The sequence below is a fragment of the Dendrobates tinctorius genome, unplaced genomic scaffold (assembly GCF_039654945.1).
Source record: "Dendrobates tinctorius isolate UK_male_01 unplaced genomic scaffold, ASM3965494v1 ptg000070l, whole genome shotgun sequence".
Lineage (NCBI taxonomy): Eukaryota > Metazoa > Chordata > Amphibia > Anura > Dendrobatidae > Dendrobates > Dendrobates tinctorius.
The window spans coordinates 32,959,361-32,983,363 of record NW_027361738.1 but is presented as its reverse complement, the minus strand read 5'-3'; the positions used below and the strand labels follow the sequence as shown (position 1 = coordinate 32,983,363).

Sequence of the window (24,003 nt, the reverse complement as noted above, 5' to 3'; positions counted from 1 at the left end):
ACACTGGCCATCCGTCTGGGAGTTCGCACACTCCTTCGCAGTCCTCCTCGATCTCTCCGGTTTGCCATGAGAGTCCTCGGCCGGATGGCAGCAGCAATAGAGGCAGTGCCATTTGCCCAGTTTCACCTCAGGGTCCTTCAACTAGCCATGCTCAGATCTTGGGACAGGAACCCCTTCTCCCTCGACAGGGAGTTCAGGTTGACGTCATCAACCAGGAGGTCCCTGCATTGGTGGCTCAAACCAACCTCGCTTACACGAGGGAAGCCATTCCTCTCAGGACAATGGAAGATCCTGACTACCGATGCAAGCCTGACAGGCTGGGGGGCGGTGCACCTACATCACAGGGCACAGGGCAAGTGGTCACCGAGGGAAGTGACATTGCCCATCAATGTTCTGGAAATCAGGGCCATTCTCTTGGCACTGAGAGCCTTTCATCACTTGCTTGCAGCCTCGCACATACGGATACAGTCGGACAATGCCACGGCTGTGGCATACGTGAACCACCAAGGCGGGACCCGCAGCGCCCAGGCGATGAGAGAAGTGGCTCATATCCTCCGCTGGGCGGAAGACACAAGGTCGGTACTTTCTGCGGTACACATTCCGGGTGTAGAAAACTGGGACGCCGACTTCCTCAGCAGGCAAGGAATGGACTCGGGGGAGTGGTCTCTCCATCCCGAGATTTTTTACCAGATCTGTCAACGCTGGGGAACCCCGGATGTGGACCTAATGGCATCCCATCTCAATACCAAGGTTCCCAATTTCATGGCCAGGACACACGACCCGCGGTCGCTCGGAGCGGATGCCCTGGTCCAGGACTGGTCCCAGTTCCGACTCCTGTACATTTTTCCACCCCTCCCCCTAATCGCCAGGGTCGTGAGGAAGATCAAGCAAGAGGGAGTTCCGACCATCCTCATCGCGCCAGACTGGCCCAGACGTACTTGGTACGCCGACATCGTCCAACTTACGGCAGACGCCCCCTGGCGTCTACCCGACCGTCACGACCTTCTGTCTCAAGGTCCGTTCTTCCACCAGAATTCAGGGGCTCTCAATTTGACGGCATGGCCCTTGAAACCTGGATTCTAACCCAGGCAGGTTTTTCACCGGCAGTCATTACAACTATGATCAAAGCAAGGAAGCCTGCCTCCGCCAAGCTCTATTATCGTACCTGGAGAGCTTTCTTTTCTTGGTGCGAATCTCATGGACAAGTCCCACTCCCTTATTCCCTCCCGAAGGTACTAGGTTTTCTTCAATCGGGCCTAGATGCCAAGCTATCCTTAAGTTCGCTTAAGAGTCAGGTGTTGGCGCTTTCAGTCCTTTTTCAAAAGCGCATTGCTATTAAACCGCAAGTAAGGACTTTCATCCAGGGAGTTTCCCGATTGGTTCCTCCCTACAAACGTCCGCTGGATACGTGGGACCTCAATCTGGTCCTGACAGCATTGCAAGCTCCACCCTTCGAACCTCTTAGAGGAGTTCCACTCTCCATTCTGTCTCAGAAAGTGGTTTTTCTAGTGGCGATCACCTCGTTACGCAGAGTGTCGGAATTGTCAGCACTTTCCTGCAGACGGCCTTTCCTAGCCTTTCACCAGGACAAGGTGGTTCTCCGCACGGTACCATCCTTCCTTCCGAAGGTTGTGTCCAACTTTCACCTTAATGAAGAGATTTCACTGCCTTCCCTTTGCCCGGTTCCGGTTCATAGAGTGGAGAAGGCTCTGCATACGCTTGACCTCGTCAGAGCATTGCGAATTTACGTGTCCAGGACTGCACCTTTCCGGAAATCTGATTCCCTCTTCATTCTTCCGGAAGGTAGTCGCAAGGGGTTGCCGGCTTCCAAGGCTACCCTTGCCAGGTGGATCAGGTCCACCATACATGAGGCCTACCGACTTAACAGTTCCCCTCTTTCGGCCGGTATCACGGCACACTCTACACGGGCAGTAGGGGCCTCCTGGGCCATTCGGCATCAGGCTTCGGCACAACAAGTGTGCAAGGCGGCCACTTGGACTAGCCTACGCACGTTTACGAAACACTACAGTGTTCATACCCAGTCCTCAGCGGATGCGAGCCTGGGTAGACTGGTTCTGCAGGCGGCAGTACCCCAAGTCTAGGGGACTGTCAGCACAATATTCGTCCACTGCTTCCCACCCAGGGACTGCTTTGGGACGTCCCAAGGTTCTGTGTCCCCCAATTAGGCGACAGAGTAAAGGAGATTTTTGTGTACTCACCGTAAAATCTCTTTCTCTTAGCCTTTAATTGGGGGGACACAGCTCCCACCCTGTTGCCCTTACGGGCCGTTGTTTCCTGTTGAGTTCTCATATTGTTCTTTGAGCTCGTACATAGTAGCCTTCTTACAGACATGGTTATGTTATTTGGTTACGTTCCTCCTTATGCTTTGGCACAAAACTGGAGAAGGCTGACGCCGTCCAGGGGTGTATACTGCAGAGGAGGAGCCAAAGTTAATCTTTTTCAGATTATGCATAGTGTCGCCTCCTAGTGGACAGCAGCATAAGACCCAAGGTTCTGTGTCCCCCAATTAAAGGCGAAGAGAGATTTTACGGTGAGTACACAAAAATCTCCTTTTTCAACTTTTTCACATGACTTTTTGTAGTTTTTGTGCTTCCATTCCCATCACTTGGTTATTTATTTTCAATCTTTATACCATTTTTTCACAATTTTTTTTTATTTCCACTTTATGTTTACAAAATGATTTCCCATTTTCTACTCCATTTATTACTCTTCTCTTTTGATTTTTTTTTTTTGGTTTTATTTCCGTTTTAATCTTGATGATTATTTTTTTTGTTTTCATTTAAATTTTCATATCACTCGGATTTCCATTGTATCACAGACTTCACTGCATATTTGTACAGCACATTTATTTTAATTTGTATAGTTGTATCTTCCCTCTCTAGCGTTGCTTGAGAAACACCCAGGTCGGGTCGAAATGTAACCTTATTGCTCTACCCATTGTCTGCCTTCTACAAGCATTGTGGTGTACTAGTATACTTTTTGGATAATAGACTTCTCTTGCACAATCTCTGACTGCAGCTGACTATCTACTACTAGTTGACTTGGATTACATCCAGCACCCCTCCCACAGCTGAGTGCGCATCCTTTCTACTTGTTTAAAATCAGTTGGAGCAGCGTCTCTCCATTACCCTCTGAATGGCCGGTGGCTTGCATTTCTATTGCTGTGTAGAGAGCTTGTCTCTGCACGGCAATACATTTCAGTTGAATGTGCATCCAAGGGTACACGATCTACTGACATAAAGTGTTACTTTGTCCTTCCAAGAATACAGCACCCCAAATTAAAATATTTTCTATATGCGGCCCGTATAACCAGACGAGTTTGAGACTCCTTAGCTAGACAGTTCCTGGATGAAAAAGGCATCGATGCCAGTGACTTGCGTTAATGTTCCCAGGACCTCAATCCAATTGAGACCTCGTAGGACATTATGTATTGGTACAGATCAGGGTATTGGCGAGCTCCTGAACAAAGTGTGAGAAGAGATGCCCTAGGACACCATCCACCACCCTTTCAAAGGAGCATACCCAGGTATGGTCAGCATGGACCTGTGTGCGTCCTAATGCCAGGGCTGAATTTCAGTCCCTTCCTGCTATTGATGTATCATTGTTTAATTAGTTGAGAACAAAATTTCTATCAGAAATTCAAGTGTTTGCTTAATTTTTGGAGTGGTATAGATGATTGAACAAAACACAAAATATTAGGAAATACCATGGAATCTTGGTTGCTACATACAGCACACTTTCCAGTAAGTGTAAATCACTGCAGCTAATCTGCACGCCGATAGCGTCCTCGGATTTATAATCACCACAATACATTGCAGACTAGAATGTTAGTTCATATTCACCAACAGTAACAGCAGACAACCTGCCTTTTTCAAGTCATTTTAATAGTCTTTAAAAAAAAAAAAAAAAAAAAAAATTTCCCAGATAAAATTTTTCAAAATCAAATTGCGAGAAAGAACATAAAATTATACAGATGGCAATAGATTAAAAAAAAAATGCCCCAAGCCTTGCAAAGTCCATATTAAAGTAACAGGTTGCTCCGGAATTTCTAAAGAATTAAAACTTGTCACGATTGAATTGTACAAACTTGTAAAAATACTGATGATATGATGTATAGTAAAATAAAAAAAACTGCTTAAAATGGTCTCAATTTCCTATATATCAAAGATGATTCAAGACCTTATTTAAAACAATTTTTAAAATCCGACCCACCTCTAAAGTGTTGCACTAAATTGAACATTAGTAGCGGGAAGCGGTTTGCGATGCTTGCACCTAATCCACTGCCTACATGCGCAACATGTTAAGAGATTGACAATATATTCCTTAAAACTGTATCATATTAAAATAGCAGCATACGGCTTGTAATGCCTTTGAGATTCTTGTTTCCTTTACGGACCGGTTCGGCTGTGTCTCCTTCAGTTCTCCAGATGCCATTGCTGAGCTGGTGACCCATCGCAGATTGCCATGGCCACGTATCCCTTATGACTGAGGGAGTCCATGAGCTTCAAGCATTGCCCGACTGACACTTGATAGAGGCGGTTGTTTTTCTGGAGGAAGAAAGCACATCTTACGAATTCTGATGTTTTCTTATTCACACAAGAAGAAAAAAACCTCATTCCTCATAAAACCAGTTACAAAGTGTACTATTCCTGGAATGTCAACCATATACTGGTGCCACCCATGGCAAGTTTACTGAGAGGTTTTCAGGACAACTAGCCAAGGGTGTAATCACTGCGACCGGTGATACAATGTGCTGGCATAATACACACCACATGCTTGGAATTTTTTCGATGGTACATAATTTATTTTCTGCTGGGAGACGTTGGGGAAGTTGGATCAAAAGAACTGATTGACACTACTCCAGTTCTGACTATTGGAATCAAGGGAGGAAGTAATAGGGAGTCTGTCAGCACAAAATGATGGCTCAGACAAAGCACAGTCACTTCGTGCACCGTTCACCTGGCCAAACTGTTTGTAAGAAGGAAGACCGGTCTGTGGGTACCTGTGCAATGCCAGGTCCGGAACTGTTGAGGCTGCGTCCAGTGTTGCCGGGGGAAAGAATGGGGAACCGGACAGGACCCATGACCTGGTAAGAGGGGGTGTGGTGAGAGCAGGAAGCGCGGGAAAAGGGTTCAGGTTCCCACTGGCAGGGAGAGGAAGCAGAGGTGTACCACGCTCCGCAGAGAGAGAGTGCGGAGGTGCTCCCTCGGACAGTTTACCTCAGGACCCACGAGAGTCAGTGGCTTGGCGCCCGACACTGCGCTTGCTCAAACAGTGTATGGTGCTCGCATTGAGAAGCGAATGCCAGTTGCAGGATCGGGAGGTGTGTTCCCCCTCCTTTTGGCAGGCGTGGTGCAGCAGAGCACACACCGGTCAGAGACTTCTAGGGCACTTCCCATCTCAGCGTTACAGGTTGCTGGACTAGGGGCTCAATGGGAAAAACCAGTGACCCCCATTGCCATCAGAAGCTGGACCGTTTGTTGGCAAGTTGCGCCTGAGGACGCTGTGCCGGCCATTGTCCCATTACCCCCTCTTCTACTGTATCCTCACCCATCCCTGTAGACTGTAAGCCCTCACGGGCAGGGTCCCCATCCTTATGTACTTGTGTGTCCATTGTCTTAGAGATGCACCAGCGATCCCGACCAGCAATATGACGCGGTCAGGATCGCTGGTGCATCGCTAAGTGGTCGCTAATGAGCTGCCAAACAGGCAGATCTCACCAGCGACAGCGCAGAGGACGGGGGTCGCTACTGACCTGTCAACACCAGGCGATCCTGACGTCCTCCCGCCTGCACCTACGCTCGTCTCTCCACAGGAAACCCAGCAGGAAGCTGACGACGAGAAATGGCCTAGGACATTCTCGTGCGATCAGCAATAACCAGCGGGGGAGCCGGTCGGAGGTAAGTATCATACATAGCGATGTCGCTAGCAATATCGCTATAACGTCACAAAACCTGTGACGTTATAGCGATATCGCTTAGTGTGACAGGCCCACTGCACATGTTTATTATACTTGTCTATATTTCCCCTTTTCACATGTAAAGCGCCATGGAATAAATGGCGCTATATAAATGCATAATAATAATTGTCGGTATTACAACTCTCATCGGACTGCATGCGGTTAAGGACAGAGAAGTCACGATAAGTGAAGTTTATTAATAAGACTGTTGTGTTAGATCATAATTCTACTGTTAATTAACTATTATCTCCCTGCAAGGAGTTCACTGTTGTTATAAATTAAAACGCACTGTGTTAGACCTTGCTCTGCATTCGCTGCGTTTTTGCACCCAGGCACCTGCTTACACGTTCAGTGCACTTTCCCATCTACTTGATTTCCATCCATCTCCACCGTACTCTTCATTGACTGACAGCTCCGGCTTTACAGGAGCCAGAGGACGGCAGTGGTAGATGCGAAACAAGTGGATGCGCTGCACTGTTTGGCCACGTTAAAGGGAATCTGGCAGCACAGAATGACTGTCCAAACCAAGTACAAGTGCTCAGTCCTTCACTGTGAGGCCAATAATTTAAGTGCACCCTCCCACCTATCTCAACCCTTCTCTAGCTCTATGAAGTCAGACCTGTCAATGAAAACAGGAAGGTGTGTGGGGAGAAAGATTTTTTTTTTTCTATTACTGAAGGCCAAAAACTACCGGTGATCCTCTATTCTTTCTGTGCCAATATAGTTTAGACCCGAGCAAACGGCAGCAGGAGTGCGTGAAAAGTGGTGACGTGTTTCTGTTATACTTTTCCTCTGATTAAGCCAAACTCAGGAGTGGACCACAGATACTGATAGTGTGAACGTCGCTTCACTCTCAGCTTCCCCGTCTCCAGCGAGTGTGACAGCCAAAGAGAAGAATCTATAAAATATACTTACACCAAACACCCATTGTTGTGATCCACCAGATCCATGACATTTCATCAGACGAGGAGGATCTGAGGAGCGGGTCTCTGACATATCCAAGCACAACAGATTACTCAGGATGAGCTCATGTTCTTCATTATATGTCCAGACCTGTAAATGTCACACAGATGTGTTATCATTCTGCACCATTGCTGGTTCTCACTCTTAATATTTCTTTTACAATTTGCACAGACTTGTGCCTCTGATATCGTCATTTATATATGTACAGGAGGATGCGGGAGTGCATGGCTGTATGAGACCTCTGCCCTATAAAGTCCTCACTGTCTGGGATTATTGCTCATTACATTAGACAGAATACCACTAGGACGAGCACAGACTAGAAGCCCCAGATCTGGTGTAAAGATATTCAGACTTTCCCGGACCCACTTATACAGTAACGCCATTACCTGGTCAGAATCGTTAAAGTCACAATCTTTGGCAACGACTAATCCTCCCTTTTGACTAGGATGACCTTGGGCCACAAGACACCGGCTTGTCTGCATGTTGATGAGCTGAAAAAGAAATAAAAGTGGTTTAGAGATTACGTTGTCTTAAGTAGGCTGATGGTTGAACAGGGCGCCGATGGGTTGCTATGACAACAGGTGGTCTGCTGAAGACCCTCCATGCCTGCCATCATGGTGCTCCATCGAAACCCACATTGTGGCTAGCCTTCAAAAGGAGACTGCGATTTTTTTACATGGATGATATGTATTTATGGTTATCGCCCTGTCCCAATAGGTTTTATACTATACTGAGGTGCGCCTCACCCAATTTGGGTCCATATACCTGCATTGTATCAAACCCTGACCACCACTCGCTAGGTCTGATTTCAGTGCATGTTTTATGTGATTCTGGGTCTTCATAACCAGTCGTTTGTGATTTTTCTTTGATCTAACATCAATAAAAAAAAACCCTAAAAGCTAAAATAACCTATTTAGTGTAACCATAGAACTTTTTCACATTGGATTTACCTCCTATGATCGATACTGAAAGAAGTGGGCAGGTAAGCGTGCTGAAGTACGGAAGTGCTCTCTCCCTACCGTCCCTCACATCCTACGGTAACTCACCAGAGATGACCCATCCCCTTCCCTAATCGGGTTGAGTGCATTTGTAAGGCCAAGCAGTACCGTTCTTATATCTCGGTGCCTTTATATAAACCACAGATTGAGATACTGCCAGAGGAATTTTTTTTATTTTACAGATAATCTAGCGAAAGAAAATCCTTCTGGATATTTATTTATATAGAAAAGGCATCATGGCTCACAGTGTAAGCAGATAGAAGCAGCCATGGCCAAGAATGTTATGGGGACATGGAAAAGACATGAAGAATCAATTTTGTTCAAAAACCCAACCAATTATAGCCTGAGGTTACTATATTTACATTTTTGGCTATGTAGTCTGCAGCAAAGTACCCCATACACAGCTGCAATGCCCTGTGTGCTCCGACACCTTTGTTATCATAACAGGCAGACGGTTTCTTCTTAAGTCATTTGTGCTACAGTAAAGCCGGCCATACACTCTAGGTGGCTGTTGGCCGAACGATGCTTCAGCCAATCATTTGGCCGGCAGCCTCCTCCGTAATCTTGCAGACACACAGGAGCACTCACTCCTCCGAACACTCCTGTGTCCTCTACGAGGAAGTAACAGACAGACATGTCTGCCAGAGGCTTATTTCTAGAACAATGCAATCAGCAATCCCTATTCGGACATGCTTGATTGACATCTCCCTTCACGATCAGTCGGCCAGCGCCTCCATTCAGATTAGCACATCGGCCAAACCCATTGACAGATTCACCGGTTTCAAATATTTGTATATAACATGGGGGAAAAAATTGTCTCACTGAAATCAGCTGAAGCTTGACTCTCTGCTGTCTCACTAGTTGACAGCTGTGAGACACTTCTTGCTTCTGACCTGCATGGGAAGAGTCTATGAGTTTACAGCATGAAAATAAATGGGTGATCGGGGCTGTTATCTTGCGTCATGCTTGATGTAGTTAGGTAAGGAGAGATGTAAGATGGATCCCTGTGTAATCTGGAGCAGAAGTAAAAGGCCAGACACAGCAACAAGCCTTTTACAGCCTTTTCCTCAGTGTATGGAAGCTGGCTGTCTACATTTTGAAGTGAGAGATTAACATAAATCTCTTTAGAGGCAGCTATTTCTTCTACAAATTAACCCTTTACAAATCACTGTTCTCCTCTTACCCATCCTTCTCCTCTAATACAAATGAATATCTTATGATAGGCCTGATCAATAGCAATATATATATAAAACAAAGTTCCAGCTCTCTAAGTTGGCAACGTAAATTTTCATCCGACTTGCCTTTTGCTTTTTCACTGGCCATTGAGATGCACTGGTGACTAAAGTCAACATGTTACTGATTCTTTTGCTGAATTTATGGACCAGCGAATCAATAAAACTGTTAAACAGACCATGTCCTCCCAGATCCAACCACTTGACTTTGCCAACCAGATGCTGTATAGGATTGACTCCCCATCAAAGATGGTATCTCGTGCTGAACAACAGAATGTAAGACATATTGTACAACTGAGAGCGAGCGCTAACCTTGTTGGAAAAACTGTTGCTAGAAGATATTGGCACAATATTTTGGGCGGTGACTGTTTATGGTGCCCTCACTACAGATCTTGTCTAGTCTTTTGCTTCTGAATAATTTCCTCCCTCCTTGCCAGGATCTATCCCGATACATCTTCGTACTCTCGGATCCCTCCCAGGATGCTTCATTAGATATAGTACTTTTAAAAAAGGGTTTTGGTTCCCTAGTCTAGCTGATTTGTAGATAAAAAAGAGAATCCGTCAGCAGGTTTTTGCTACGTGATCTGAGAGCACCATGATGTAGGGGAAGTGAGCCAGATTCCAGCGATGTGTCACTTACTAGGCTGTGTTTTGTTGTTTCAATACAGATCAGTGTTTTATCAGATTATCATTACAGGATAGGCAGCAGCTTTGAGCCTCTAAGTCCTACCACGTCACCACCACTGATTAGCCGCTTTCTGTCAATATACATTGTACACAGAAATCAGTGACATGGGTGAGTTATTATATAGGTAAACTCTGCAACAGAGAAAACAGTGATCCTATCATAACTGATGCATCCCGTAAACTAAGTGATCGCTGATCTGCTGTCAGATTACATAGCAAAAAAGCTGCTGACGGATTCTCTTTACCAGTGGGTGCTGGTTGTTCGGGAGCAGACCACTGTGCTCCTAAACTCCATGTAGTACAGCTATTTGGAGGAACCGCACAGCAATAGACACAAGTATAAGGAAGTGATTTTATTAGTGGCTTCTCATATTAATAAAAAAAAGGAATCGCACTATTTCAATAACAAAGGGACAGTAGTATAGCTTGATGGTCGTAACGTGGCAATAGACTGGCAACTTTTCAGGTTTTAACTCTTCATCAGACCTAAAGGAGTTACCCTAGTGACATAAAAGGCTGAAGATAAGGATACACAATCTGGAGGAGAATTCCAAGGAAGCCCTTAGAGGTATATGTTCCCAAAACCAAGTTTTTGGTAGAGTGAAGGCAAAAGCGTGCTTCTGGGGTACTATTCCCAATAAAAGACCTGTGTACGTACCATGTACTTGTGACCCCACACCATTCCTCCAACTAGCTAATTTGCTGTAAATCACTTTACTACATACGGTGCCATTTCTAATATTTGTTACATGCTCATTAACGCTGATCTTGAGCATTCTAGCCGGGTGTCTTACACAGCCTAATTCCCATCATTTCTTCTCCCATTTTATATCCACATTTTGTTTGTTTCCCTCATTTTAGTTATTTTTTCAGGATTTACAAGAAAAGAATGTTAATCCACAAATTCTTCTCCTTGATTTTTGGCAGCTTTTTACTAATCTTTAATCATTCTGTTTTTTTCATACACAATTTCTGCTATAATGGAGGTCTTTTGCCTCAGGAGACCCTCATTTGACCGATCTTAACTCATGTGGCAAAGCTCATGGTAAGGGTGAACAATATTTGGTCTCTGCCTCAAATAGGTGGTGCTAGGCAGTCAGCTTTATTCTTTTATTAACAGGCCATTTGCCCACCTTTATGTAAATAACCATACAGCACATATAGCAAGCCTGACAGAAACAATCATCTTACCCTCCCACGTTTTAGGATTTTGGGCCGCTTTTGGCCTCTATTGACGAATACAGGTGGTTGGGCTTTGGCGTTAGGACCAGAAATTTGCATCTCAGGGTAAATATTATCCAGATACCACTTAAATGACTTGCAATTCAATCTGTTTCTCAAGGCCACTCGTTCGCTGATGTCTCCGTAATCTCTGCTCCTGAGCTCAGGTCGGAGGACAAAATACTGCTCCTGGTCATAAAAGAAAGGTCATTACTGTAGACGGACGTCACTGCTCAGAACATTTACTTAAAACGTGATTCTGGACTAGTAATTTTTATGCAGCCAGTAAAGAAAAACAACCACATGATCTACAGAATCATTAACCTGAGGCTATGGGTAGTCATATAGTGGCAAGAAAAAGTGAAACTTTCAACATTGTGTGTTGAATACTAATACAGTGTGGTCTGACTGTTAGCAAAGTCATGTTATCAACTAATGTAACACTAATAACACAAACAGTTGTTCTATTGAAGTATTTTACGGAGCACATTAAGTAAAACATGAATGGCACAGAGAGAAAAGTGAACTTTAGTCTTAATTACGAACTCACAAGCTAATAGGCAAAAAAGGTTTCTATTAAGGAAAGGAGAATGGAAGGGTGGACTTCACTATTGCTTTGCAAGTTAAAGCTAGGCGCACACACCCTGGATACCGACCAATATGGTCTCAGGAATGACATTAATATACCATGCAATTTTCAGGAGTCATGATACAGAAACGTGAAGTTGGCTACAAAGGCTTTGTTTAAGGCTGTGTTCACACACAGCGTTTTTTTTTCGCGGATTTGCCAAAAAATCTGCGGGAAAAACGCAAAAAAGAAGCTTCCCATTCATTTCTATGCATTTAGCACTTTTTGTGCACATTGATGCGCTTTTTACCGCGAAAAAACGCATCGCTGTAAAAACCGCAGCATGCTCATGGGGGGGGGGGGGGGGGGTTCGCTTTTCTGGCTTTTTCCATGTGTCTAGAAACCGCACGGAAAAAAACGCGCAGAAAAAAAACGCGCGATTTCTGGGAAAGGAGTCCTGTTTTTCAGCAGAAAATTTCTGCTACGTGTGCACTAACACCTGGGGGTACACATCAATCAGTGGCTAGATGAACTGCCTACAAATGGAGAATATGGACTGCTGCACTCCAAAAACAAAAAAAACAATGGTCATCAAAAGGATGTGAAAGAACTAGAGACATACTGAAGCTCTACAATCTGCAAAAGCTCCTTATGTGTCCACTTTTAGAAAACACTTAACAGGAATGGTGTTTGTGGAAGGTGGCATTGATATTCCACAAATGTACACTGCCCTGTCTGGATGATAAAGAACCGCGCAAACCTAACCTAAAATCTCTTCCCACCTGTGAAGCATGGTGGAGGGAGCATTGTGGTTTGCGGCTGCCTTGCGATCATTGCAGAATACAGGACGATTTTCCCTCCTCACTAGTTTCACTTTCCATAGATCACTGTTCAGCGTGTGTCTGGAGGAGGAGCAGCTGGGTGGTCTGCTCTCTGCAGTGAGGCTGCTAGAGGTGGAGGATTTGTTACTGTGTGATGAGGGCTGCTTCATGTGGACGGGGAGGGCCTGTAGCTAAGGAGGGTGGGGTTGTTGCTATAGAGGGCATGTTTGGAGTACAGTAGGAAGTTACGACCAGTTCTCATTTCAATGCCAGAACACACCCCCCCTTGGACGTTTTGTTCAGAATATCTAGAAAACCGTTCAAACTAGTCACAGAAAGTAAATTACTTATTGTCATAATTCTGCAGCCCAGATATGTACTGAGATTATGTGAAAAGCCTGGACAACCCCTTTAACTAAAGAACGGATGAAGAAAAGATTTGTGAATTGCAATGGCCAAGTCAGAGTCGTGACATTAACCCTATTGAGCTGTGGCATGGCTGGAGAGGGTGCGATATCCTAGAAATGTTAATGATTGCATCGCACCATGGTTAATTAGTAATCAATGTAGAAATCCAGGTAATTCCCAAGGGTTCACTTACTTTTTAATTTCACCGTATGAAGGAGATTCTACCAATTGTAATTGTGAAATATTTTCTCTCCTGCTATGCTTTATTATGTGACTCCATAGAGTGGCATAAAGTACAATTTTGTGGTCTGAACGGACCTCTGCCACGTTCTCAGCAGCCATAAATGGATGAAAAGAGGCAGAAACTGGTCAACTAATGATTCAGGAAGTGAGGCCAGCCTGCGTCCGCAGGATCCATATCATGATGTAAGATAAAAAGGAAGTAAATACAATACAAAATAGCAAATACCTTGTAGTCGTCCATCCATACATGGGCCAGTCTTAGGGAATTATGAGCCATAGTGTCATGGCCGCCAGGTGATCCATATGGACGTCTTTTCCGGAATATGTGCCCAACCCTGGAGCAAGGTACAATGAGCAGGCTTCCTCCACACATCCAGATCTGAACAGGATAGAAAATATCATTAAAAGCTGTGTCTATAAAAGGACATGACTTTCCAAACCATTAACAAAGTAATAAAGATTGCGAAAAGGCTTGTAATAAGCATTTGATGGCCAAAATCCCCTACTGCTGTCAAATAGAAAAGTCGTCCGATCAATAATTGTTTTTTTATTTACCATGGATCCGCTTCATTCACACTGGCCAACTCTTGTACCAAACACTTGTAAAAGATGAAATCATGGCAATCAATGAGCCTGTGTGAATGGGACTATAAACTATAGTTACCGCAGGAGCAGAGTGCAGCTTAGAGGCCGATACATAATACGGGGGGCTACAGTTACTACGAGGAGCAGAGTGCAGCTTAGAGGCCGATACATAATACGGGGGCTACAGTTACTACGAGGAGCAGAGTGCAGCTTAGAGGCCGATACATAATACAGGGGCTACAGTTACAAGGAGCAGAGTGCAGCTTAGAGGCCGATACATAATACGGGGGCTACAGTTATTACGAGGAGCAGAGTGCAGCTTAGAGGCCGATACATAATACGGGGGCTACAGTTACTACGAGGAGCAGAGTGCAGCTTAGAGGCCGAGACATAATACGGGGGCTACAGTTACTACGAGGAGCAGAGTGCAGCTTAGAGGCCGAGACATAATACGGGGGCTACAGTTATTACGAGGAGCAGAGAGCAGCTTAGTGGCTGATACCTAATATGGGGGGCTACAGAGTCCTAGAGAGGTAACTGCAGAATACATGAAGCATCTATAGGGAAAATCACACATGTGCCGTAAATGAGGAACATGAGATGTAAAAGGTTACGCTTCTATTAGGTGAAAAGGAAGGATTATGTAATAAGTAAAAATAATCCCAACAAGAATACAAGTTTACCCAGCTGTATCTAAATAAAGCTAATCTAGCTCCAAATGTTTCCTATACTTACCCGAAATGATATCTCCAGGTTTTCTCCACCCCAAATGTCCATGCCACTGTCATATTGCCCCAGTGTGTTAAAATACTCTCGATCCATTGCGAAAAGTCCTCCAGCCATGGTGGGAGACCTGCAATATAGGAGAAATGCACGAAGACAGTGAGTTATGTTAAGATCTAATGCACAAAACAGCATGTATATAGGATTTGGGCCAGAAAACAAATCCAAATGTCAAAACGGTTTTGTAGGACTTTAACGTGTCATAAGAAAATGATAAAATCAGGTTTTGTTTAAATCAGGTTTTTGCATTAACTGTATTTAAAAAAAAAATAAAAAAATGTGGAAATGTTTTTTATCTCCATATCCCACTCGGATATATTTTTTTTAAGACACCAACTTTTCTTTTAGAAAAGTCACATGTGCATTAGCAACAATAGACCGACACAGACACCATGTTTGTACTGAAGCATCTAATGAGCGTGTACAAATAGTTATTATAAAAGGAGGGTGGGGGGATAATCATGTATTGTGATTGGTGGATCCTGTGTTATCAGCTGTGTTTTCTGTCATTGTAATCCTGCCTCTAATGATAACAAACCTGCTGGAAATACTTCCTGGAAGGACAAGGCTTTAGTTGAAAATAGCCTCAGTGGTTAGTGTGAAAATAGCAAGATTTATAATTTATTTTTTATTTATTTTTTTTTTTAATACAGATTGTGATATGGAAAGAAAAATAAAACAATGCCAAAATGTGGTCAAATACATTTAAACACACAAAAACTTGATTTAGAAAATGTTCACTTTCTGATGGTACATGCACTTTAATATCCTTTTCCAGAGAGAGGGCCACTAATTTCCATGGGCTGCATCTGCATTTGCACCTTTGTCCCATTGAAGAGCATGTGAGTGAGCTCCAATGTCTGGACACGGCCCGGGGGCAAAGCTGGTGCTGTTTATGGACGGAAACGGCCACATGTAGTCCCTTTAATGAAGGCATAAGGACTGCATTTGTATCGTAAGAGGAGACAGCAACGCTTCTTATCCAATACTGAATGATGCATACGCCTGCTCAGCTCCGCCATCACTTCAAGAATAAAAGTTCCTGAATGAAAATGTCAGTGTAACCCTATATCAAATGTATGAATGGAGTAGTAGTGACCATGTGCGACCACCAAATCCATTCATGGCCTATAGGAGTGGTGGTCGCACATGCTCGCTACTGTCTCATTCACTCAGTTCTGGAGATGGGTGAAGGTCTCAGCGGTAGGACCTCCAAGAATTATACATCTTACTTACATCCCGTGAACAGTTGACCACTTTAAATGACGACATGCGCCAAATTTATAGTATTTTAGCGCAGCGTCGGATCAGTCTAAACCTTGTCCTTAACGTATTATTTCTATTCCATGTGCCAACATTATCAAAGACTTTGTTTTTTACTGGTAATTATTACTTTCAATGTAATTGTGAGGTGGATAAAACCCAGATGACCTTCACGTGTTGAGGACTTCTGGGAAGTTTTTTCTTTTTTCTGGAAAGGTTAAAAAAAAAAATCACTTCCATATTGCAGTGGTGAATTTACAGCACTACAGATACGCCGCCAACAAAACCACACAACATTTTCCAATAAACAATCCAGCTAGTAAGACTCGAATACTATCCATTTCTTGCTCAAATGAATCCTTTACATTCCAGATACGAAGAGTCAGGTCAAGTATTCACATTGACATCTCTGCCAGATGTTTGCTACGAGACCCCTTGGCAGCGGAGTCCTGGATGTATCCGATCTAGGACACAAAGTTATAGGAACCCGATGAGAACGCGTCTTGTGTTCTACAGCTTTACAAGAGGAAAACAAATTTAGGGGTTTAACCACGACAGTAAACGCCTGATGTCGCTTCATTTCTTTCTTACTTTGGCATTTTGTAATCTGTAAATCAGGACTGAATCCTAATTTCTCTATAAAGATTATTCTAAATTTCTGGTGTGCAAAATAATTGACCATGAAATATTAAACCATTACCGAAAAGGAGCAGTGAATCCATCAGGACCTCCTAGCTCAGACATAGGAACCGGGTCCCATTTAAAGTGCAGACCCCAATTAAATCCACCACGCACTACGGGGGACGAGCTGTACATCAGGGTGTCAGCGCTGATGATGTCAATGACTGGACACACCACAGTCTTGAGATTTTCCTTGATGGGAGTGAGCAGAGGCTGTAACCACATCTCATTAACCTCACAGTGACTGTCCAGAAACACCAGGACATCACCTGAAAGTACAGAAGAGAAATGGTAGGTACCTGTAAGGTGGGGAGAACATTAAAAACTACTAGAAACATTGCCCACGTACATAATCACACAGAGGGAAAAACTGTAGTTGTTACAGGTGAGGAAATCAATTTGCAGAACCTTGGTCCAGCGGCCACGTTAATAATGGCTGGTGGACGGGAGCCTTGGGAACATTCTGGCAACCTCGACTCCTCTTGGTTAACTGTCCTCCTGCCACGTCATTGTTTGCAGGGTTCCTACACAACAGCCACGGACTACAGGACCTAGCTGTTGGACCAGGGTCGTGTGAAATTATTCATTCATCAAGTACAGCACACATAACAACCCATGGAGGAGGACATCTTATGAGGTTGCTGCAGCCTCTTCAAACAGCTGATTAACGAGGTGCCAAGAGTCGGGGACCCCACCAATCTGATATTGATATCCTACATCAAGGTCATCAATAAGAAAAGCAGAACAATACCTTAAAGAAATTTTACTTAAATCAATAGTAAAATTCACAACAAACATGACCACCATTATTTTGAGCCAGTAATATGCTCAAAGCAATGGTCTCTTTCCTTTCTCCACTTTACATGCTTGTAACTTCGAATTTGGGTCTAGTCATAGCAGGTGACCCTCTCCTTACCCCCCACCCGATTAGCAGGAGTAGAGAAGCAGTAACAAAATGCCTATTGGTCTGGTCAGACCCAGACCAGCCATATAGGTCACAGAAAGGCATTAACCCCTTTACCCCCAAGGGTGGTTTGCATGCTAATGACTGGGCCAATTTTTACAATTCTGACCACTGTCCCTTTATGAGGTAATAACTCTGAAACACTTCCATGGATCCCACTGATTCTGACATTGTTTTCTCGTGACATATTGTACTTCATGTTAGTGGTAAAATTTAATTCAAATAACTTGCATTTATTTGTGAAAAAAACAGAAATTTGGCGAAAGTTTTGAAAATTTTGAAATTTTCCAACTTTGAATTTTTATGACCTTAAATCACAGAGATACGGCACACAAAAAACTTAATAAGTAACATTTCCCACATGTCTACTTTACATCAGCACAATTTTGGAACCAAAATTTTTTTTGTTAGGAAGTTATAAGGGTTAAAGGTTGACCAGCGATTTCTCATTTTTACAACACCATTTTATTTTTTACAGACCACATCACATTTGAAGTCACTTTGAGGGGTGTATATGATAGAAAATACCCAAAAGTGACACCATTCTAAAAACTGCACCCCTTAAGGTGCTCAAAACCACATTCAAGAAGTTTATTAACCCTTCAGGTGCGTCACAGGAATTTTTTGAATGTTTAAAAAAAAAATGAACATTTAACTTTTTTTCACAAAAAAATTACTTCAGGTCCAATTTTTTTTATTTTATCAAGGGTAACAGGAGAAATTGGACTGCAAAAGTTATTGTGTAATTTCTCCTGAGTACGCTGATACCTGATATGGGGGGGGGGAACCACTGTTTCGGCGCATGGCAGAGCTCACAAGGGAAGGAGCGCCGTTTGACTTTTTCAATGCAAAATTGGCTGGAATTCAGATTGGACGCCATGTCACTTTTGGAGAGCCCCTGATGTGCCTCAGCAGAGGAAACCCCCCACAAGTGACCCCATTTTGGAAACTAGACCCCCCAAGGAACTTATCTTGATATGCCAGATATGTGGTGAGAACTTTGAACCCACAAGGGCTTCACCGAAGTTTATAACGTACAGCCGTACAGTTGAAAAATCATATTTTTTCCACAAAAATGATCTTTTCACCCTCAATTTTTATTTTCCCAAGGGTAACAGGGCCCTAAAAGTTATTGTGCAATTTGTCCTGCGTATGCCGATACCCCTTATGTGGGTGTAAACGACTATTTGGGTGCATGGCAGAGCTCGGAAGGGAAGCAGCGCTATTTGACTTTTTTGGCTGGAATTGAGATCGGACACCATGTCGCGTTTGGAAAGCCCCTGATGTGCCAAAACAGTAGAAACCCCCCACAAATGACACCAATTTAGAAACTAGACCCCCCCCAAGGAACTTATATAGATGTGTGGTGAGAACTTTGAACCCCCAAGGGCTTCACAGAAGTTTATAACGTACAGCCGTACAATTAAAAAATTATATTTTCCAATAAAAAGCATGTTTTAACGTGTGACAGCTGCCAAACATAAAAACCGCCATAAATAGTAAATCAAACCCCCCGTTATCACCCCCTTAGTTAGAGAAAAATAATAAAATTAAAAGAAAATGTATTTATTTCCATTTTCCCATTAGGGTTATGGCTAGAGTTAGGGCTGAGATTAGGGTTAGAGGTGTGTTGGGGTTAGGGTTGGAGTTAGAATTGGGGGCTTCCACTGTTTGGGCACATCAGGTGCTCTCCAAACGCAACATGGCGTCTGATCTCAATTCCAGCCAATTCTGCGTTGAAAAAGTCAAATGGTGCTCCTTCCCTTCCAAGCTCTGCCATGTGCCCAAACAGTGTTTTACCCCCACATATGGGGTATCAGCCTACTCAGGACAAATTGTAAAACAACTTTTGGAGTCCTGTTACCCTTAGGAAAATAAAAAATTGGGGGCAAAAACATCATCATTTTTGTGGAAAAAAAATGATTTTTTTATTTTCACGCTCGGGCGTTATAAATTTCTGTGAAGCACTTGGGGGTTCAAAGTGCTCACCACACATCTAGATAAGTTCCGTGGGGGGGGTCTAGTTTCCAAAATGGGGTCACTTGTAGGGAGTTTCAACAGTTTAGGCACATCAGAGGCTCTCCAAACGCGACATGACACCCGCAGACCATTCCATCAAAGTCTGCATTCCAAAATGTCACTACCTCCCTTCCGAGCCCCGATGTGTGCCCATACGATAGTTTTCTCCCACAAATGGGGTATCAGCGTACTCAGGACAAATTGGACAACAACTTTTGGGGTCCAATTTCTCCTGTTACCCTTGGGAAAATAAAAAAAATTGGGGACTAAAAGATCATGTTTGTGGAAAAACTATGATTTTTTTTATTTTCACGCACGGGCGTTATAAACTTCTGTGAAGCCCTTGGGGGTTTAAAGTGCTCACCACACATCTAGATAAGTTCCTTGGGGGGTCTAGTTTCCAAATTGGTGTCATTTGTGGGGGGTTTCCACTGTTTAGGCACATCAGGGGCTTTCCAAACGCGACATGGGGTCCAATCTCCATTCCAGCCAAAAAAAGTCAAATGGCGCTGCCTCCCTTCCGAGCTCTGCCATGCGCCCAAATAGTGGTTTACCCCCACATAAGGGGTATCAGCGTACTCAGGACAAATTGCACAATAACTTTTGGGGTCCTGTTACCCTTGGAAAAATTAAAATTGAGGGTGAAAAGATCATTTTTGTGGAAAAAAATAGTTTTTGCATCACCACATATTGAGAGCTATAATTTTTCCATATTTTGACCCACCGAGTCATATGAGGTCTTATTTTTTGCAGGACGAGTTGACGTTTTTATTGGTACCATTTTCGGGCACGTGACATTTTTTGATCGCTTTTTATTCCGATTTGTGGGACACAGAATGAACAAAAACCAGCGTTTCATGAATTTCTTTTGGGGGGGTGCGTTTACACCGTTCCACGTGTGGTAAAATTGATAAAGCAGTTTTATTCTTCGGGTCAGTACGCTTACAGCGATACCTCATTTAGGTTTTTTTTATGTTTTGGCGCTTTTATGCAATAAAAACAATTTTATATAAAAAATAATTATTTTTGCATCACTTTATTCTGCGAGCTATAACTTTTTTATTTTTCCGCTGATGACGCTGTATCATTTTTTGCCCGACAAGATGACGTTTTCAGTGGTACCATGGTTATTTACTTTATATCCGTCTTTTTGATCGCACGTTATTGCACTTTTTGTTCGGCGGTATGATAATAAAGCATTATTTTTTGCTTTGTTTTTTAAGGGGTTCACTAAAGGGGTTAACTAATGGGACAGTTTTGTAGGGCGGGTCATTACGGACGTGGAGATACTAAAATATGTGTACTTTTATTGTTTTGTTGTTTTTTTTTATTTCCAAAAAATGAATTTATTGGGGAATTTTTTTTTTTTTTTTTAATTTAGCGATTTTTTTATAAATTATTTTTACACTTTTTTTAATTTATTTTTTTTTTACTTTATTACACTGTCCCAGGGGGCACATAACTGTCATGTTTGAGATCGCTGATCTGTCACATCACAGGTAGTGCTGCAGGCTTCCTCATGCCGCATCCCTGCAGGCCCCCACATGTCCCCGCCACCATTTTGGATCCGGGGACCTGCAGGGAAGGAGGCCCCCGCAGCAGCGCTGCACATTGTGCTGCTGCAGGGGTCTCAGGGAAGCATGGAGGGAGCCCCCTCCCTGTCGATGCTTCCCTAAACCCCCGGTACACTGCGACCGTGTTTGATCGAAGTGTGCCAGGGGTTAACGTGTCGGGGTGTCACCCGGCACTGACACATAGTGCCGGGTGTCAGCTGTGATAACCCGGCTGACACCACGTGAACGCCGCTGATCGCTATGACTTACTATCCCATCCATGGGCATAGGGGCCCTGTCAGATGTTAGAAAGGGGTTAAAGGCCGGTCACAGATTTTCCCAGTGATCATTCCTGATAGTCGGGCTGGCAATGACAAGTGATTGGTCTAAAACATTCTTACCAGTCGCATGAGAAGCTCCAACCATCCTTCCACGAATAAGTCCTTCCCTCTGTTTGTTTCTCACCAGTTTCACCTTGTTGGGAAGGCTTTCCTTTATGTAATCCTCCAATGGCTCCTTCAAATCACCTGCCAAAGAAGCATTTTATTTTAACATCGTGCATTCACCAGCAGCTGAAAGTTCAGCTAATCTTGCATCAGTCAAAAATAGTCTTAAGGCCCCCCTACGTATTAGACTAATGTCAGCCAAACCCAACAATATTGAAGAGTACGACTGACATTCAACTGATGGTCGGGGAAGATGGCGAACAGGTATATCCAATTTCTGACTGCCAATCACTTTGCTCTCCCGGAGACAAGTCAGTGGCAGAGATGTCTGTCGGCGGCTTTTCCTTAAGGCCCTTTTACATTTAGCGATGCACCAGCGATCCGACCCGGTCAGGATCGCTGGTGCATCGCTAAATGATCGCTAGTGAGCTGTCACACAGAAAGATCTCACAGCGATGCAGCAGCGACGCAGCGGACGATACTCACCTTTCACACACAACGATCCTGACGTCCTCCCGCCCGCATCCAGCGTCGCTCGTCTCACACAGCAGGAAGCCCAGCAGGAAGCGGACGACGAGAAATGGAGCCGCCCAATCTCGCGCGATCAGCGATGGACAGCGGGGGAGCCGGTCGGAGGTAAGTATCACACATAGCGATATCGCTAGCAATATCGCTATAATATCACAAAATCAGTGACGTTTTAGCGATATTGCTAGCGATATCGCTATGTGTAAAACCCCCTTTAGAAAACAAAAGAGCACTCAGCTGAGTGAGCACTCTATGTATGGGAGATCTTGTGTATGGGAGAGACTGCAGAGATTGCTGCCGGACTAACAATCGTCTGAAGCACCGTTCGGCTGACAGCCATCCATTGTGTATGGCAGGCTTTAATCCAGAATGTAATGTGGAAACAACCAAATCCCTAATAAGTAGTGATGAGCGAATGTGCTCGGATAACATCTTATCAGAGCATGCTCGGGTGTTATCGGAGCATCTTGGAGTGCTCGTATATTATGTTCAAGTCGCCGCGGCTGTATGATTTCCGGCTGTTAGGGAATCCGCACACGTGCTGAGGCTTTCTAACAAACAGGCAATCCCCATGTACTCAGGCTGTCTAACAGCTGCAGGGACTCGCACATAATATACGAGAGCGCCCAGATGCTTGGATAACAACCGAGCATACTCAGATAACACGTTATCCAGGCATGTTCGCTCATCACTACTAATAAGATGTAGTGGTAGCGGAGTACACTCATAGATTAGCCTGTTGGTTACATCTGCAGCAGTTTATAAACCTGAGCTGAAGTGACATTTCAGAGCACCTCCCAACAAGAGACAACCAGGGAATACATTTCCAGTAAGTAGGCAAGTTATTTCATTGGTGGCACTGGCAACCCATCGTAGCTGTAGTAGCAGTCTCAGGGTTGCTGTCCTATTTTATTTTCTGTGGCGAGAATACTATTGAAACTATGCAGATTTTATGGTTGTAGAATGCATCACTATTGGCCACCTCCTAACCTTACCAAAAGGTGTACTAATAAAAGAGGCTGTATGCAAATAGAAAAATAATGTCACTAAGCTGCAAAGCCAAGCACAACCCATGGGCGAGAGTAATCTAATCTCATCCCTTAGGAAACAGTGTCACACACATAGTGACAAATATGTGTTCTCCCATTAGGACAACCCTTGTCCTTCAAGAAGAAAGGCCCTGCTGTCACACTGGGAGATCTGACCCAACCTCGCATTATACAGTCTGGGTACCTAATGAATGCAATGAGCTGGTACAGAGAACATGTGGATATAAAACATCTTCTCCATGGGGAACACCCTCATGAAATGTTGGACTGAGTGGACAGATCTTTAAAAGGTGTAACGGATTAATTTATTAGAGGATATCACAATATTTAGGTACAGGTGCGCTCCGCTCGCCTGCCTTTCAGCTTCCTAAATGTCAGGGAACAGTGCCCTTCTGATTTACCTTGACAATTCGAACTAGCAGTATGGTTGCTGAGCTAGCCTGAGCTGTGAAAACAGAGGTAGGTTTATCGCTGTAGCATCAGAGAAATGCTGGTGCACCAAAGATGGCCGAATTCAGCGATTTGGCCAGCTTTAGAGCAGCGCTTGCAGGCGCTAGAGAAAAGAGCTTGCAAGTGCTGCGCTCTCTGCCTAGAAGACCACCCATGTCTGATAGACTGCATAAATTGCTGGTAACAAAGTGCAAAAAGGATTTGGGATGGTGGCCTACAACGAGGGCTAAAGCACACTGGTACAAAATATGTATGGCAGTGCATAGGGACAATGTCTTTTTATTCGGTCGTCCATGACAGCACCACCTGAGAGAGGGGATCCGCCCTTTAGGAACAGGAAACCTACAGATACAAAAGGGTGGCACCTCTCCCACGCATCAGTTGGTTTCCTGTTCCTAGAGGACAGGACTCTCTACAGATCGTCCGTCATGGAGTCGTCATTGAATACCCAGGCCGGCTGACCGACCCAGGTAGCGAGGGGGTCTCCTACCTCGGTCAGTGCGGGGTCCCTGGAAGCGCCACGGTGGGGCCGGGTAGGTCACCACGGCAGTGGACGAAGCA

The 24,003-nt window shown here is 44.1% G+C and overlaps 1 protein-coding gene across 1 annotated transcript in view; it reads right to left on the bottom strand.

The window, feature by feature from the left end:
* Positions 1-3,886: 3,886 nt before the first annotated feature.
* The window catches only part of GALNT11 (polypeptide N-acetylgalactosaminyltransferase 11), a 45,578-nt gene continuing 25,461 nt past the window's right edge, over positions 3,887-24,003 (bottom strand). Inside the window, exons 5-12 of the mRNA XM_073581562.1 lie at positions 21,371-21,496; positions 16,453-16,702; positions 14,442-14,559; positions 13,348-13,500; positions 11,052-11,270; positions 7,330-7,434; positions 6,896-7,033; positions 3,887-4,568 (exon numbers count right to left, since the gene is read on the bottom strand). Of these exons, the coding sequence (XP_073437663.1) occupies positions 4,437-4,568; positions 6,896-7,033; positions 7,330-7,434; positions 11,052-11,270; positions 13,348-13,500; positions 14,442-14,559; positions 16,453-16,702; positions 21,371-21,496 (1,241 nt within the window). The 3' untranslated portion in view covers positions 3,887-4,436. The remainder of the gene's footprint in view (positions 4,569-6,895; positions 7,034-7,329; positions 7,435-11,051; positions 11,271-13,347; positions 13,501-14,441; positions 14,560-16,452; positions 16,703-21,370; positions 21,497-24,003) is intronic.